This window comes from Lipophrys pholis (assembly GCF_963383615.2).
Source record: "Lipophrys pholis genome assembly, chromosome: 2".
NCBI lineage: Eukaryota > Metazoa > Chordata > Actinopteri > Blenniiformes > Blenniidae > Lipophrys > Lipophrys pholis.
In genome coordinates, this window is record NC_137636.1 from 5,326,010 (window position 1) to 5,344,693 (window position 18,684).

At 41.6% G+C, this 18,684-nt stretch overlaps 1 protein-coding gene across 3 annotated transcripts; it reads right to left on the reverse strand.

The window, feature by feature from the left end:
- Positions 1-278: 278 nt before the first annotated feature.
- Positions 279-15,553, reverse strand: LOC308106328 (para-nitrobenzyl esterase). Of its 3 annotated transcripts, XM_080458019.1 has the most exons (11): positions 15,430-15,542; positions 10,216-10,486; positions 7,978-8,398; positions 6,465-6,572; positions 5,504-5,700; positions 4,838-5,037; positions 4,706-4,764; positions 4,000-4,167; positions 2,905-3,132; positions 2,435-2,589; positions 1,194-2,172 (listed from the first exon to the last, which is right to left on the reverse strand). In XM_080458019.1, the coding sequence occupies exons 2-10, from the start codon at positions 10,477-10,479 to the stop codon at positions 2,447-2,449; spliced, it is 1,788 nt and encodes a 595-aa protein (XP_080314145.1). In that variant the 5' UTR covers positions 10,480-10,486; positions 15,430-15,542; the 3' UTR covers positions 1,194-2,172; positions 2,435-2,446. The 3 variants fall into 3 exon arrangements, with proteins under 3 accessions (XP_080314143.1, XP_080314144.1, XP_080314145.1); XM_080458017.1 differs by having other exon boundaries at positions 279-2,589; positions 15,430-15,553; XM_080458018.1 differs by lacking the exon at positions 15,430-15,542 and adding an exon at positions 10,917-11,440 and having other exon boundaries at positions 279-2,589.
- Positions 15,554-18,684: the final 3,131 nt, after the last annotated feature.

Sequence of the window (18,684 nt, forward strand, 5' to 3'; positions counted from 1 at the left end):
TTTCTCTTAATTAAATTTTTTTATTGAATACCGGTGGGAAGACTTATTTTTCACTTGAAATAATATTTCTAATGTTTTTAAGTATACAACATCTAAATTTTAAGGTGCAAGATTCTATAAATAGTTTATTCGTGATTTCCCATTAGGAAGCTTTATTTATTATACTAATAGTTCTTATCTGGAGTTTAATCATGGGTCTATATGTGTTATATATGTATTTTCCCAGGGCCGAGACATTAATTGAGATGGAATAATTACAAAGCACAAAAGTTGGAGTTCAACATTATTCACAGACGCTGTGACAGAAAACTGGAGAAAAACTCACGACCTGCACTGAAACCCACAATATTCTCACTGTGAGCACGACGCACTACTCCACCATGCAGCCCTCATCAACACACACAAACTCCTGAAACCAATTCAACTTGAAGTATTCAAGTAGACTAAAGGACCCGAGGGTACAAAACCTATTAATCATTATCACGTCAGACGACAGAACAAACGAATCAATAAAATTAATTTCAACAACACCGAAAACCAAAGTCATCAAGGCACTTTCACAGATAAAAGAACCCAGCTAGTACGCATGAGCAAGTTTAGGTGATGTAGAAAGAAAAAAAACTCCTTTCAACAGGAGGAAAACTGCAGACAGGCTCAGAAGAGGAGACTTTCTGTTCTTCTCATAGGAGTTATGGGATAGAAGGGGAGTTTTGTTTCATATATATAAAATTTAACATAGAAATTACCTTCAAAAGGAGTAATAAAATATTTGTAGTTTTATTCTGTTCTAAATCTGTCAGAAAAGCTGGATATTAGAGCTTGAAATGGTTCTTTAAAAAAACTTTTCTGAATCAAGAATATGTGATTGACGTAGGAAGGACACGTACCTGCCAAAAAAGATTGCAATAACCGTTAGTTAGTTCAATGACTCTGAACAAACTTGCCTCAGTATTCCAATCATTTGTATTGCCAAGCTCATCTTCCGTCGGATCTTTTTATATTTCAATATCATTTATCAAAGTCTTTTTTTCCATTGCTAAGCTCCAAAAAACAAAAAAAACAAACATGATTTATGAACATTGTGTGAGATTTTCCATCTGAAACAGACAATAATTGATTGTGTGGTGCGTTAGTGTTATGAATGGAGATGAGGTCAATATCAGCTTAGACTTCATTCAAGAAAAAAAAAAAAAAACAGTCACAATACACATTTAATTCTCTTCACAATGCCTGAGTATAAATCATCAAAAATATATTGCAAAGCAAACAAATCATTGAAAACTGGAATTGATTTAAAGTGAAGGTGTGTGTAAATACACGCTGCTTTTCGAACAGTGGAATAAGTCCGATAGCAGTTAATGCAGAGGCGAGTGTGACTCGACTCGCCAACTATGACTGCAGCGAGAGCTTATGTCCACAGGAAAGTGCAAATATTTACAATGGAAACATCAAAGATTGCAAGTCAGTGCAAACAGCAGATTTGGACAAAAAACACACATCAGCTCGTCCACAGGTTAAACGCATTCAGCTCACGTTTTCTTAGAACATATCAAAACGTCCTGATGCAAGGGAAGTAATCCATTTAAAAAAATAAATCATCCTCACACCACTCAAATTAACGCTTTTATATACAGTTCCCTGCCAATCGCTCTGGTCGACATGCTCCCATTTTCACATGCGGTCACATTCATCCCAATCTAAAGCCTCCCGAAGAGGTGAACTCATCCAATTTACAACACGGGCAATTTCAGGCTACCCTTTCTTTTTAATTTAAAGGTCCCATATTATAGTTTTTCCACAAATTTCACATCGGTGTCAGAGATCCAACAACATTCTAAAAGCCAGTCTAAAAGTCCCTCTGCTGAGCTCCACCGAGAACAGGCAGTTTCTGTACATGTCTACTCCAGTCCACTCTCAGGGTAAAGATCAGTGGTCGGATTAGGCAGGTTTATGTCCAATTGGGCTTCTTGAGGAACCTGTTTGTGCTACGTTTTGTTTATTTAGTGCAGTTGTGCACTTAGTTTTACGTTGCGTTTGAGCTGGAGACAGTGAGTGAGATCTGGTAACCCTGGAGAAGAGGCTGCTCTTGCCATGCGCCAGTGATTATGGTGGATTTATCACTGCAAACGCTGTTTTTCCAACCACACCAGTTTGAACCAGAATGAGAGGCTCCTGAAGATGGGGAGTTCAAAAGGGAAAAATCATTAAGGGAAAATCTCTGAATTGCCTGTTTGAGCACATATTCGCTAAAAAGTGAGGGAGATGACAGACTTTCGTCACTTCTGGGGCCTCTTACACAGGCTATGGGGACACATATTACTGTTAGAAAACCATCACAAGGTCAATTTTGTGTAATATGGAATCTTTAAAACAAAGATGAAGCAATGTTCCAATGTTGCTTGTTGCCCTCTGTCCTTTCCCGTCATTCTCTTACTCAGGCTGCCGTTCAGTTGATCCACGCATATTCAAACAGGCCGTTCTTCTTCCACAGATCACATTGAGCGGGTGAGAAGTTCTTGACCACCTTCAGTTTGTCTGACAGGAGAGCAGTGGCTGCTGGGAATTCCTGCCACTCCGCATCCATTTTACCTACGAGATGGTAAGAAATGTTCAAACCCTGAATGACAGACCCGGATCACGGATTACTTACAGTGAGACAGCGCATCAGACATTTGAGTTTATCTTTCAAGGCTACTCCAGGACCGTGTTTGACCTCATAGTACACCTTCCAGATTTGTACTTAGAAATAACAGTGCTCCATCTCTTGCCCTTAATTTACAGCAGCGATAGATTGGATTGGAAAGCTAAACGAACGTTAAATGAACAGTTAATGATTCCTCCCTTTCCCTGAATCTCTTTGGCTGATGTGATAATGAACCCAAGGAAAACGGCAGGTAACCTCACCTGTTTTCGCGAAGCTGAGTAGGTTCCGTGTGAAGAGATCCCGGAAACTGTGATCCTTGGGGGACAATGGTTTATTCAGAGCCGACTCAAGGCCTCCGAAGAACGTTACGACGTCCATGCAGTGGAAGGAGAAGCGGCTGGGAAATGCCAGAAGATCGCTGGTGGCGTTGATGGGTCCTGATGGCGTGTGCGTCACCACGTAGCGATAGACTGGACTACTGAGGGCCGCTGGAGGGAAAAAAGGAGGAGGAGGAATACAACTTCTTTGTGTCAACTTGTAATTTCAAAGTCTTTGCAGAACAAAATCACATGTGGAGTTCCTCAAAGCTTTATCCTGGGCCCACTTCTTTTCTTCTCAACACCGACATGATACCACAGGCTCAGATTTCAGATGATAACTAAATGTGCTACGACAACTATGATAATCCAGATTTACATCACTTATTCACCAGCAGACTACGACCTAAAAAGCAACGTGTGCGTTGAGTAGGTCGACCTTTACATGTGATGAAACCTTTTTTTCAGCTGAACAAAGATAAAATCAAAGTAGTATATTTTTTTAGCCAATGAAGAGACAATAGAAGTTAGTGCTCTCCTTCAGTCTTTCAGTGAATTGTGGTGTGATCATGGAGTCTGATCTGAATCTGAGGAAGTTATATTCAAGCAGTTACAAAGCCTGCTTATTGTCATCTAAACAACATGGCGAGGGTTAAAGGACTGACGACTCAGCAAGATTCATAGAAACCAGTTCATGCATTTGGTGGAAATGCAGAGTTGGTCGTCTTCCTAAATCTATGAGACAACTGAAGACAAAACGCTGCTGCTGCTTGAGTCCTGACAAACACCAAGACAGTGGCCCACATGAAAGTTTTCAGGTCTTTGCACTGGCCTTCAATTCAATTCAACTTTATTTATATTACACTAAATACAACACAGCTATTTCTAGGTGCTTTCAAGAGAGAGGAACCCAACCCAACCCCTGCAGTTTAGCTTTTATATTTCATGTTTTTTCTTTTGAAATCGATCAATATTTTCTTTTTACCCCACTACATCTATACGCCTTTCTCATTGCCTTTGCGAGCTGCACTTGCTTACCTGCAGCCCTCTGGGCCAAGTCGTTGAGTGGACAGGTGACCCTGATGTCAGAGACCATGGTGGTGTACGCCTTCTCCGGGCAGCGGTCCGTGGTGGGACAAGGATCCGAGGACGGGTACAAGCGCAGCGCCTCACCGGGGAGCGTCTCATTGAAAGTTGAAAGTTTCTCTGTCGAGAGGACAAAGACATGAATCAGTGATACATGCAGGAAAACTCCGTGTGTAGAGCATCATCCTGTCGTCGTCATCACATGACAGATGATTAAGTTATTGTGGATGAAGCTCTGGAGCGAAATCCAATTTGGCAGTCCCGGCAAAACATCTACAGTTATACTAATAAAAAGGTGCTATAAAAAACCCAAAACACATTTATTATTATCAAATTGTCAACATGTGTAATATCCACAGCAGGGAAAGACGGACTGAAATGCAATTACCTTCCAATACAGTTTACATTCATGTTCTTTTTATGCAAAACAAAGTGCTGTTATTAAAGAAAACAAATCTCAAAGCAGAAAGAGAAAGACATCTTGTGGATGTTTGTATGTACTGCAAATATTAGATGCAATAATCGATAGCCCTACTGATAACTCATGAGTCAGCATTTTGTGACGTAAAACCACGACTTTCTAAAGTTGTAACTGTATATCAACAACTATTTGTTGGGGTAACTTGCACATCTGTCACATCCACACAGCAGCTGTTACCTGTTACAAACCAGTGGTAGTCGCCCCAGGTCCACGTGGAGATGTTTCCAACTGGAGGACTGAGAGGAGGAAACAGAAGTGAGAAGGAGCGTCTGTTGGCCTCGAAACACCTGAGCCAGGACGCCTCCTCACCTGAAGTCCACCTCCTGCCATGTCGACCCGACGAGGAACGGCACGTCGCTGTGATTCAACTTCTTCTCCCACACCTCGAAGGGCGGAGCTTCCATGACGTAGCCGTCCACCGCCACCACTGGGCCAACGAAGCGCCCTCGAGTGGGAAGGTCTAAGAGATCTTCTTGCCCCCAAGCAGGGTACTCTTGCCATGGGATGGCCTGTGAAGACGATACACGGGAAGGATTGATTTTGTCGACACGAGCATGATGCGTGAGGCATGATAACTGCAGCACTTACTATTCAGCATCTCCGTCACAAATGTGGAGTTAAACCTTCTTAAAAGTTTTATTTTTTCCTTTTCACAGGATGGCCTGTGTGACACGCCGGGACGACGTTTCTGCATCTAAGTGCAGAACCAACGTGCTCAAGATATTTCATTTCTTTACCTTAATAACGTTCACTGTGAAATTACACACATTTCTGTCCTCTGATACCCGAGTGACATTTTTTCACCATCAAAATGGAAGAAGAAAAAAAAAAAAGCAGCTTAAAATTTTATTAAAATGTCTTTACTGACCAAAGATGAGCCACAAGATTAGTATTTTATAAAATCTTCAAATATTTAAGAAGATTAACCGCTGTAGTGAAATCAATGACCTGCTGTGTCCTAACTTTTGGTCCTACCTGCAGGACCTGAGGGACTGAAAGCCGTCGGAGGCAGGCCGCGTCTTTGCAGCCCGTCTTATTCAGGAACACCTTGTTGACGGCCTCGACTTCCTCCAGCGGCGCCTTGTAGACGTACGAGCCGCTCATGTCTGCAGCCGCGTGGAAAAGGCCTTTGGCCAGCGGCGAGGTCATCAGAGTCCACACGGACGTCCCGCCTTCACCACCCCGAGCAGAAGACATGTGAAAGAACAGCTTTAACCAGTCGGTCAGGTTACTAATCAACTCCAAGTTTTCCAAGTTCTGCTGGTGGTCCCACTGCAAAGAACTGACTGATTCCTTCATTTAATAAAAAAAAGATTCCAGCAGAAAACCATCTGCAGAATTAAAAAAAAATGTTTTCAGTGCGGTAATTATTCAGTGTTAGAGTTGAGATCAAACATCTTTACACTTGTAAATATTTAATGCGTCTTTGTTTTATGTTACATTTGAATCATTTGTGGTTTATTCTAATGTCATGTTGAGTCACTTTGTGTTGTCATTGTATGTCTCTTGAGGCCGTATGCATTTTTATCAGACGACATTTTCGAACATTTTTCCTCCTCATTTGATTAGTCTTTGATTCATTTTGTGTTTTAAGTCAAATGTATCTTTTCTTTTTTTTAGTTTGGTGCCTCTTTGTCGTACTTTTCCCCCCATATTCGTTATAACTTTAAGGGGTCATTGTGTCATGGCTGATTAGCCTTTCGGGATCTGCGCCCCGTCCTTATAAAGTCTGTTCAGTTCCTCCTCTAATGTGCATAACTACGTTACTCAAATACCAGAAGTCAACAACACCGAGCTGTGACGGTGCCTTTAACTTTCTTTTGGGGCAATGATTATTCAGCACCGACAAAACAAAACAGGAACAGAGTTGGTTTGTGTGTTACACGACAACGATGACACACTTAGGGAGTAGTGAATGGTTTCACTGGATTCATACCAGAGCTCTGTCCAAATATGGTGACTTTCCCAGGATCTCCTCCAAACACATGTATGTTCCTCTGCACCCACTTCAGAGCGGCGATCTGGTCCAGGAAGCCGTAGTTCCCTGAAGAGGAGGAGGAGGAGGAAGGGAAGGATTGATTAGTGAGAACAGCCTGCTTTGATGTGTCCTTGTTTCCGTCGTCCCATTTTCTTTATCAGAAACAAAAGTGTCTGTTCTGCAGTGGCTCTTCTGGCAGCCCAGACTAAATTTAACTTGTCTCCAGCTGAGGGAGCGAGGAAATGGGGCAGAGAATTAGGAGTATTCATAATTAGAAAGTGCGTGGAGTGCACGGGGAGGGGGTGGACTCGTCCATCCATCCATCGTTTGCGCAATGTTTAAACATTCACTGGGTCGTTACACATCAAGGTCACACTGGTCTGGTTTGCATGATGCAACAGAAATCAGACCGCAAACATTCCGGCAGAGCTCCGTTCATCCAGATGGCCTGAACATTCATTAAGTATTCACATCTTAATGGAAAGGTATGGACGCTTTCACCAGTCAGTTGCACTGCCAGCGCAACGTAAACACCGTAAATATCAAAAGGTTCTGCTTAAGTGGTAAACAGCCCGGCAGGAAATATCCAACACATCCATTCTGACTTCTCGTGACACACTAATGAAAACTGGTAAAAGCTCTCACTACTTCTTGAATTTCAAGATCCAGATTAGTGTTTCTAAAGCTGCTTCATTGTAACTGTGGTGCGGTTCCACGTCTACAACACCAGCACCAACACCAGTCCACACAGCAAAGCAAGCGTGTACGTCACTATAGTTTATTGGGAGTTACACCTTTACTGCACAGCTGAAAAAGATTAAAATTCATGTATCATGTTTATGCTTTTAGTTTTTTTATGCACGTAAATCCACATGTTCCCCAGAAAATACTTGATTTCGCAATTGCAGACAGAATCATAAGAAATAAGGGAGCAACATTACACTACTAACGACTGAATTGTTTCCTTGCCGTCACTTATTTACATAAATAAGAATTCAAAGAAAAAGTAAGAAAACATATAAAAACACATGAAGATTGTTGGACTTTAGCTCCGCAGTCTGTTTTGAGGACACAAGGTGGAAAATATTTGATGAAGGAGACATGGAGCAACACACCCCTACAATGTTGGACTTCCTCAAGTTAATAAGGGGATTTCCAGGTTAATTCAACAATCCTTCCTCCAAAAGACTTAGTTTCCTTTCCTCTATCAATACCTTCGTTGTAGTGCATGAAAACCAGAACCAGACAACATCACAGAGACGTTAAAAACTCATTCATGCGTCCATCTTCTCCCGCTTATCTGTTTCCGGGTCAAGGGGGTGGCAGTCTGAGCACTGTCACCCAGATCACATTGCACCGATTAAGAACCTTCCTGGGGGTGGAATACCTTGAGTCTCATGCTCTACCAACTGAGCGAGCTGGGGGCACGTTAAAAAGTGTTTCCTGTAAGTTGGGCATCGGTGTTTTGTACCTGACGTGTTCCGTGGCGACCCCTCCCTCAGCACCTCCAGAGCCAGGAAGCCGAAGGCGTTGATCCTGTAGTTGAAGCTGACGTAGACCGCTCCCGTGTCGGCGGCCAGCTTCTCGGTGGGCGAGTAGCCCGGCTCGCCCCCGCTGAGCATCTGCAGGTAGCCCCCGTGGATCCACACCAGGACGGGCAGCCGGGCGCCGGGCTGCAGGGTGGGCGTCCACACGTTGACGAAGAGGCAGTCCTCCTGGCCCATCACCCGCCCCGAGCTGGTCAGCGGCCGCACCTGAGGACACATGCTGCGAAAACGGCCCGCGTCTTTGACCCCGCCTCTGCACGTCGGGGGGGCCGGCGGGGCCCAGCGCAGGGCGCCAACTGGAGGAGCGGCGTACGGGATGCCTTTGAAGGAGTACGCTCCATTTATCTATGGGGGACAAATGAGTTTATGCTCAGAAGTTTGTTTTTACTCTTTTTTTTATTGGTTTTTAATGCTCCAACTCGACTTGCATCCAAGTTGTATTTTCAATTCATTTCATACTTTTAATCATTTATACTTGCATTTAATTTTTATGCTTTGAAACTGAATATGAACCATCTTTGACTTTTGATCCTCCTAACACAGGTTTGGTTTGATTTTCATTAAAATGCATCCAGGCTCATATATACTATTCTCCGTGTCAGTACCCTGTGTATCAGTGGCTACCGCTTTGTGAAAAGTGTCATCAGAAACAATGTACATGGATATCTGAAGCCGAACTGTAAGAGTGGATCTTTCAGCTGAAATACAACATCTGTCAGGAGATATTTGTGTTCGAAGCTCCGCTTTGTTAGTGTTTCTGCAGGAGAAGCTCAAACATCTCTGCTGTGACTGTGGAGGAATGTTACTGTGTTTATGTGAACTGTGTCTGTGGTGGAGGTCTGCAACCCGCCGCTCTGGAGCCACAGGCAGATCTCCAGCTTCCCTTTATTGGTGCCCTGTAGTTTCACAGCATTATAGATTCATAAACATTTTAGTTTGTTTGTTTAGTGGTTAATAATGATAACATATAAATAAAATAATGCTTCGTCAAGCAAAATGTGAAAGAGATCCTATAATGTCAAAAAACAAAAGGGGAATGATAAAAGTGTTTAAATTACTAAAACAGCTGCAACGGCTGAAAACACTAAAACAATGATAAAATGTAAACAATTATCAAATGTTTTTACATTTCATAAAAGCAACAACTTTTATTTTACATTTGTTTTGCAGCTTCAGTCAATTCAATTGATGCTGAAAACATGTCTCTTTAAGTCTTCAACAAGTTCAAACCTATAATAGCTTCAGAGATTAAGGGGCACTGTCTCAGTTATTACAGTGATTTCATATCTATTTATGTTTGCTTGCGTGTCACAGGGTCAATGGAATTCACTTTTTAGATTCACGTTTGTCTTAGTTTTATTTTAAAATAATGAATTCAAGTTGTGAGCTTTAGAGCAGCCATTCCCAAATGTAATACCACTTAAAAATAAATCTGAAATAAATAATAAACCTGATTGAAATATGAGACCAATATTAATTTCCCTGAAACATTTTGTTTTAGAATCATGATAATTTAATAGAAACATAGGTTAATGGCTGTAAAGTGCATTTTAATTAAACACCCTGATTACCAAACAAATCAACTTGCATATCGTTCAGCAGCATCATTGTAAGTTCAGAAATGTCCACAATATCTCCTCCACATTCAGGCCCCGTTTACACGACAACCTCTCAAATGAAAAGTTTTTGTTTCAGAAAAGTTTTGCGTTTTCACGGCAACGGCAGAAACGCTGAAAACAATGTAGTTAGTATGTTGAGCCACTAGTAGGTGCTGTTCACGAACAGTCGACAGATGGACTGGGGGTCACTGCCACTGTGGAGGCCGCCATTGTTGTTGTTAGATTTCATCTGCTCGCACATGTGCAGAAGAACTATTCACCATAGCTATGGTGTGCATGCGCAGTAGTAGTGTGTTTTCCCCGTTTACTCGGGAGAGAGACCGTTTTAGAAAAGTTCCACCCTGGGAGCTGTTTTCAAGTAGTTGCATTTTCAGTGGCTCCGAGCAGCGTTGTCGTGTAAACGGACACTCGGAACGCAACAATAGTTCAGCGTTTTCACTTGAAGGTGGACCTGGGAAAACCCTACGTCGCCACCGACGGCTTGTTTCCTCTGTAACAAGACAGCCGGTAAATATCGTGACTGCATGAGACGTCTGAACTCACGCGTCTCCCTCGGAAGTCTCCGCAGTCCGTTGACACCTGGGCGAGTTCGGCCGGCAGCGTCTGGGCCACGTAGCCCAGGTAGGTGGCCAGAACGAGCAGAGCGACCACGGCCAGGCAGATGAGGAAGATGCAGCGTCGGGACAGCACCATGATGGGGCTGATGTACTGCCGGTGACGGACGTACTGCACCTCCTCCTCGCCCTCCTCCTGGACCAGGTAGCGGTACTCGGTCCTTTCTGGGACCTCGAAGGCATCTTCGTTCATCTTCAGTCTGGAACAGAGGAGTCAAACTCATTTTAGTTCAGGAGCCACATACAGTACTATTTCATCTGTGGGCAGAACCGGTAAAATAATGGTAACATTGAAGTTTTTTTTTTCTTTGTTGTGGCGCCAAATATAACTTAAAAAAAAAAAAAAAAATCGATGTTTTCACAAAACCAAACAATTAGTAATGAAAGTTGCTCCAATTTCAACATAAAGACAATTTAATGATTCTTTCAGGTGAAAATATCTTGACTATTGTTTTTTTATTTTGCAATAACAGGATGGCTTTGAAGCTAATACTGGTTGGCTAGCAATGACGTAGCTTGTTTCCATGGCAACATCGCTGGTATTTCAACTCGGGTCTCAGTGTTGTTTTATGTCCACAACTCTTAAGAAAACTATGTTAAAAAAGTGGAGAGCTTCTTTGGAATCTTTACAATTGGTGATTTGGTCGGATTGGATCCTCTTGCAGGCCGGTCTTCGCCCCACGGGCCTCATGTTTGAAACGCCTGCACTGGAGCAACCGGATTAGAACCGTCAGCTCCTCAGAAACACTTCTGCCAGTCGCTCTCTTCAGATACAGAGAATCAAAGTGTCTCGACTTCCATCGCTGGTTCTAGACACTACTTGTGTTTACGTCTGGAGTGGCTCGGAGCTTCACTCTTCTTGTGTCCATAATTGACGGAAGCCAAGGCAGGTTGCGCAGGGAAGATCGAGCCAGACGGGAAGTTGCAACACAAAAGGCGTCTCGCGCTTTAAATTCACTTCAGAACTCCAGCGTCAATCGGACGGAATCGTCAAAAAGCACAAAGGGCTCAGAAATAAAGCAAAAATAGGAAAATAACCGTTGAAATCAAACTTAAAGCTAGAGGTTGCTAATTGCTCAAGCAGCCTGCTAACGGCATGATGATGCCTCCACCATGCCTAACGGCAGACATACAGTCTACAGATAAACTGTGATGAAGTCCAGACTTCCTCTTATGGCCTTTTTAGATTTCCTCACCAGCTTGTTTATGAGACGAGTGAAACCAACATACTGCTGACAAATCACGACACAAAACTCAACAAGCTGCTGACATATTTCGGTTCCTGCTGAAATCAACAGAATGAAATAAGTCAGAGATCTGGTGGACATCACACACACACACAGACACATTTTGTTTTGAGAGGCAGTTGAGCAGCCAATGAAAACACGTTTTCATTCTGTCTAGTTTTTTTTTTTTTGATGACTGGGAGAAAGCGTCTCTGTCGTAACCATTTACCATCTGATCTGTGACATCCACGGATTTATTGCCTTATATTTATGAATGGTAGAGTTCAATGTTGTTATTAGCCACCTTTGGACTGGTGGGTAGATGTTAAATGTAGAGAGGTCAGATAGAGCATTTTTGTCTTATTTCTTTCCTCGGCAGACTGAAGCCAACGTCCAGGTCAGCTATAATAAGCAGGCTCTTCAGAGGATTTAATGTTACATCAGACTGCCAGAAACTACAATTCCAGTGAATTACTGTCTTCAGGAGGCCATTCTAGGACGACAGTATCACGTCCCATGCATGCAAATGGCTCCGTATGCAGATTGAAATGAGAAATCAAAAACATTTCTCTGCGTCTGTCCTTTCTCTTGTTTTTGTTTGGGGGGAATTTTGCATTCCTGCAGAACGTGTTTCCTCCAGCGAGACAATGAGGACATCCTTGTACTGTGGAAGTGTTCTCTGGACTTCAAGTTGTTGTTTGGCAGCCTGACAAGCAATCTGAATTGTGGGAAGTTATTTCCAGAGGTGCTGAACTTTGCAAACACTTGTCACAGTCTCCTAGATTGTCCCAATTGGACAAACCTGTCAGAACCCCCCCCCCCCCCCCCCCACACCAAAAAAAACGTAAAACATGTGGTGTTCATAAAAAGAAGTACTACTTATCACCTTTTTCTGTTTTGAAAGCTGCACAACGTTTCTTTTTCTAGTTGGAAAATCGCCATTAATTGATATTACTGATTTTTAAACAACATTTTATTAATTTTGTTGATAGAAATGTTAAATTTTCTGGATTATAGTGTATGTACGATAGTGGGAATATGCTGAGAGAGGAACATGGTTTCTTTTCTTAAAATGTTGTCGTCGTTTATCAGTTTTCCTGTCAAACTTTGACATGTTTTGTAGGTTTCACTTCACTTCATCTACCTGAGCTCGGCCACAAGATATGCTGACATTTAAGAGGAGCAATCCAGCAATTATTACTGTAGAGGCACTTTAACCTATTTAAAGTGTCGCTCTGGCGAGGACGGGTAACTGGTTTCGACGAGTGTACTGGAGCAACAATGATGAAGAGCCAAATCGTCATTTGTCCTTGGATATATTAATCCCATTTATTGATATGCACAGTCCAACGGTTGATGCCCGTCATCAATTACTCTGCCCACTACTGAGTTCCAAACATTTCCTCATAACCAAAGAATCTTCATCAATTACCTGGAGGCTTTATAACCCCCCCCACCTTGGCCCAGCTCCACCTAGTGGGCAAACATGAAACCTGCATACATGGCCGGTGAACAGGGGGGAGGCACACAGACAATAGGAATAAGCAATATGCTCTACAAAACATAAAATGGCTCCAACAATAACTATGAAAACTTCTAAATTCTGGAAAAAAGGTGCACATACTATGAGTTTGCATTTTAGTTTGCCCCGTATAAAATTTCACAGGTTTTATTTATTTTATTTCAAACTAATAATATACAAAACTGGTAAAAAATTGTCAGACTCTTTAAGCAAGCAGTAGTTCAGATTAGGGGCTGGGCAATATATCGAAATTTAGGATGTGTCAAGATTGTTTTTAAAATTATAAACAGAAAAATACTACATTTTTTTGCATTGATATATGTTTGTGCATTATACTGTTGTCATTTCACTGCTTCTCTCTGAGATGGATACCACTGGCTTAAACCTGACAAGAATCAATGTTTTTTTAATGCGTGCCACTTTTTGAACCATTTTTCTGGAGAATTCATGTATATTTTGTGCAGCTGGTGGTTAATAAAAGTGTCTGTGTTGCAGCTTGTTGGTGACTTGGACCCAGGATTGTCTTTGTGGTCAAACTTTGTTCTTAAAACAATATTGAGTTTATGGCATATAACGCCATTGAAAGTTCCATATCGCCCAGCCCTAGTACGGATACTGGGCAGACCTACAGTCAGCTGGGATCAGCTACCCTGAGTTTATTGTGTACACAAAGGTTCTTATTTTTATTCCTTTTTTATTATGCAGGTGGTGAACAAGTGTCTTAAACACATGCATGGAAACACATAACTATTGTAACTGTAAAAAATATTTATCCATGCAGCTACAGCAGCAAAAGCATTACTATTAATATTCATAATAATAATATTCAATGTCAATGACCCTGATCATGATTCTCCTTGAAACCCCCTAGTGAACATCAAAAAATACACTGAATTCTATCTAAAACTCTTTTTTGGAAGGTCTTTCCTTTTTAAAAATCAAACAGGAAGTCTTGGTGTTCGATCATTATTCATATATTTTCACTTGAGAATTACAAAAACTGCCTCATTTTTTTCCAAGATGTTCTGATGAAACCATGTGTAAACAGCCAAAATTACACAAGATGCCATTTTAAAAGGGGGCAAAATAGGCAAATGTTTTTTACTTTATCTTTTACAAAGAAATGGGAAATTACTGGAATACAAATGGGATTTGTAACAAAGAATAATATAATAATATTGGCCCTTTAAATATACTTAAGCCCAATAAATTGTCAATAGTGTAATGAGACTAATGTCATATTTTTGTCAGTAATCGAATAAGTTCATACATGACTGAAGTAGCATTCCAGAAAAACAATCCTTTGTAATTGTAATAACTGGAGCGAAGAATATAATAATACATAAATAGAGCTGAGCCACATGGTACTGCAGTGGTTCGTCCTCTTGCCTCACAGCGAGAAGGTCATGGGCTCAAATACTGGCCTTTGTGTGGCTCTGTGTGGACTTTGCATGTTCTGTGCATGTGTGGGTTTCCTCTATAGCTACTCTGGTTTCCCCCCACAATCCAACAACATGCAAGGGAGGTTAATATGTGACGTAAATTGCTCCTGGGTGTGAATGTCTGTCTCAGTGTCTGCCTCCCTGTGATGGAGTGGCGACCAGTCCACAATGCACCCTGCCCTCATCAATACTTGGCTGGGATCGTCTCCAGTGCCCCTGAACAGGATAAAAGGTGGATGGATAAACAGAGAAATATCTTGGAAATAATCTTTTTGTAGCAGGTTTTGTGCCGTTTGCTTCTGATAAATATTTGTTTATTGAGATTATTTACTCTGCAGCACTCTCTCTCAATCATGACTGTAATACAGTGTACATTATATATATGGACATTTGATGTATGCATGTATAAATCTTGGAATAAACTGTTTCAATACAACAAAATGTAGGTCAAAATAAAACTAACATTATCTTATTAAATGCATCTCACATGTACACAAATGTCCTTATCATCATTATCATTATTTAGTCCTGTTTTCACAGTGTTGCTGGTAAAAACAAAAGTCAGAAACACAGTCTCAGAAGAAAACTGTGGTATAATGCATGATCATTATTATTCTATCTAAAAAAAAGGAAAACAATATTGATTCTTTAAATTACTGCCCATCTTAATTTAGATATTTTCCTGCACAACTATTACTGCACAAATGGGCAGAGTAGTAAAGTAAAATAGCGTTCTGTAGTATTTTCTGATAACTACACGAGTGGAAATAAATATGCTTCTACAAAGAGAAAAGAAGTTTGAGAGTGATCCGCTGACTTTCTGCCAGTTTCCTGCTCAACTCCGTTTTGTTTGGCTCGTTTCGTCGCCGTCAGCTTCCCCTCATTGTCTGTTTCCGGCTGCACTTCGCACAAAAAGCGGCAGAACAAAACAAAACGACGGATAAACGACTCACCGTTCCCGTTAAAACTCCCAAACCGGGCAGGAATAAAACAAATCTCCACGCAGTGAGAAAAGTGGACGCGCTCCTCCGAGCGTCCCAAACTTTGTTTACACGCGCTTCACGTCATTGCGTCACTTCCGCTTGCAGGAGCCGGAGGTAACGGCATAGACATAACGGGGCATACGCCTCAATCTCTGTCATTTTCTTAATTTATTTTTCTCCTACTTTGACGGGGACGATGGAATTCCTTCAGATGCTGAGTTAATCATGGCTGTTATCCGTGAAAGTGGAGAGATTGTAATGCATGGGCTTTGCATGGATCTAGTTGCTGTTCCTCAATTTGACCACAAGGGGGAGTCGCTGTCTAAGTGAGTGCGATGTTTTCCAGACAGAAATATGGAGAGTGTAGACTAGAGGCTACGCGCTGCCCTATGCGTGAGTATATCTCAGCCTTTACCCGTCCGGTTATTGTTGAAGGATTTTAACAGAGATTTTACGTGTTAGCTGGTATCCACCAGCCGGAGATACGTCACACTCACTTTGACAGTGACTCCACCTTGTGGTCAAATTAAGGAACAGCAACCTTAAAAGTTCCATGTAAAACCCAGGAATTAAAACCTCTATAACCATGATGAACCTAGAAACTGTGATCAGAGCTCCTGCAGCGGAAGTGACGCAATGACATGACATCTTTGTAAAAAAAAAAAAAAAAAGTATGGAACTGCATCTACAGTATGCATGGGGCAGTGCGCTTCACCCTGGAAGTTCTGCTTCGAGGTTGTATGTGCCGTGAAGTACTTCACCGCCATAACGCTAGGGGCACAGAAGGATCTGTTGCGAAACGGCAAGAAAACTCATCCGTGTTGGTTTCGTTCCCCATGATGAGTAATTCGGCGCAAATATTGTGCAGCGACGCTGTGACAGCTTCCTGCACGCTGTCGTCTATATTATCGAAGGTGTACAAAGCATTGCCACTGGGCAGTATGTGCTATTCACCCTTGAATTTTACAGAACTTCTCCAATAAAGTGTACATTTACTAAACGATCATCTGGGCCGTGTTGAGTTTCTTATGACGTAGTAGACCAGGGATCTGTAACCTTTATGACCATAAGAGCCTCTTTCTGGAGATTTTCCACCCAATCAAATTTACGTGGAGCCGCAAAACACATTTAACCTTTAAAATGAGGTGAACACAGCTTCTAAAGTTTCACATACACAGTAGTTTTATGACGCAATCATTGAAGTTTCAAATACAGTTGAAGATGGTGGACATTTCTTTACGCTTTCAGATATTTTTGTACCTCATTTTAGTGGTTTCATCCTTCATGCTACTTCAATAATGTAATAACTTACACAAACATGTTATTACCGTCTTGACAAGTAAAGTCATTATTGGCTTTATTTTCTATTTCTGTTTTCTGTCTCCGTCCATTGGTGCATTATTGTTTCACAATGAAGTTTAGGTGCGACGGTGAACCAAACATTACTTTATGACAGAACTTGTTCCCCCCCCCCCCCCCCCCGTCCGCTGAGCTCAGGTGTTCTCATGCAGCGTTTTCACGTCTCATTTAACCACAGAGAAAAACAGCCTCATCTGGCTCATTGCTCATTATCTACCTTTCAGTCTGTTATTCGCCACAGTCAATGAAGAGCATCCACAATGAGCTTGGAGACCTTGGATGTGGCTCTGTGGCCACCAAGGTAACAGAAACCCCATTAGTGAAATCAATGCAGATCAATGTCGAGGACGGCCCGAGCAGTCCCGCCTAAATGCTTTCTCTAATAGTTTGATCAGGGAAATAGGCCGAGAGCCCCCGAGGGATAGGTTTGGGCCCCGTCAGCCATTTTCAGCATCGACCCAACAAGAAGAGACGCAGGGACGACTTTGAATATCAACCACTGAGGGAATAATTAATTTGGCCTCATTGATTTGGTGTCAATTTAACCACCAGCAGCCCAACTGCAATGAAGCCATTCGCTGTTTACGAGTCACCTGTAACTACTGCAGAAATAAAGTGGTGATCAGGCGCATTTATTTTCACTCTTTGTTTCTTTGGGTTTGTTTTGAATCAGCACTTTAAATGTTGTTTGGAAAAAAACAAACAAAAAAAAAACATGATTCAACTTATATGAGCAGCAATGAACGTCCAATATCAGTTCTTATCACTTCTTTCGGTCTCCCTGTTATCTTTTCTGTTCATACTGAATGTATATACTGGGTATTTGTTGTAAAATTGCCAATGGTGGTGTTAAGTGATATTTAATTGGGAAAAACTTCAATCTGACTACACCATTTAATGAAACTAAGTATGTTCAAATGGGTTAATGAAAATACATTTTGTTAACGATGACCAGGAAATGGTGCATGTATAGCCTTAAAAAGCATCAACTCATGTTTAAACTACATAGCTTCAGGCTAAAGAGCGGCTGAATGTTTTATTTGTCTCCCACTGCAATGCACCTGAGTCCGATGACGTAATGCTGCAGCAGGAAGTGACTGAAAAACATGCAGGCTGAATAATCCGGACCCCGGCCGGAGGCCCCTGGTCCACATGACGTCTTTAAAAGAGGAGAAAGTTCCAGAAGGAGTGAAAGGAGGAATGTGTGCAGCGAGAGGTTGAAGACGAATTTCTGGATTTGGACTTGAGCTGAAGGAAAAGTGACGAGTCCTCCTGCGTGAACTTCACTGGTCTTTTCCACACAGCCTGAAGAACCTCCTCCGCTCAAACTCAACTCATCCACGCGTCGAACATTTCTGCTCGAGTCTGGAAGAGGAACAACCTGTTCAATATGTTAAATCCTGGATATTAAAGCAATTTGTTTTTGCAGGATTCGATTCATTTTGATTGGATTCAAACTCCTAAGTTTCATTTGATTTGCTTTGATTTATTTCTTTTGAACGAAGAAACGATTAAAATTAGATGAAACAAATGGGAAAAAAAATAAGATAAAAAACCCCCCACAAAAATAAATAAAAAGCCAATTTCAATATAACACACATTTGACTCGTTCAAAGAGGGACAGGAAGAAGCCTCGGCTTATCAGGTCCTACCCCCATTCTTCACTCTTTGAGAAATGCAAAATCCAATAAAATAACTAAACAGGCAATAGAAAAGAAAAGAAAAAACTTCTCCAATCGAGCTATTTATGAAAATTTTAATTGCGTTATATTCATATTTTGTTTAATCGTGTCGTCAAGACCATTCCACAAAACCACCCCACAAATGGAAATACACATACTTTTTTAAATTGGTCCGAGCAGAATT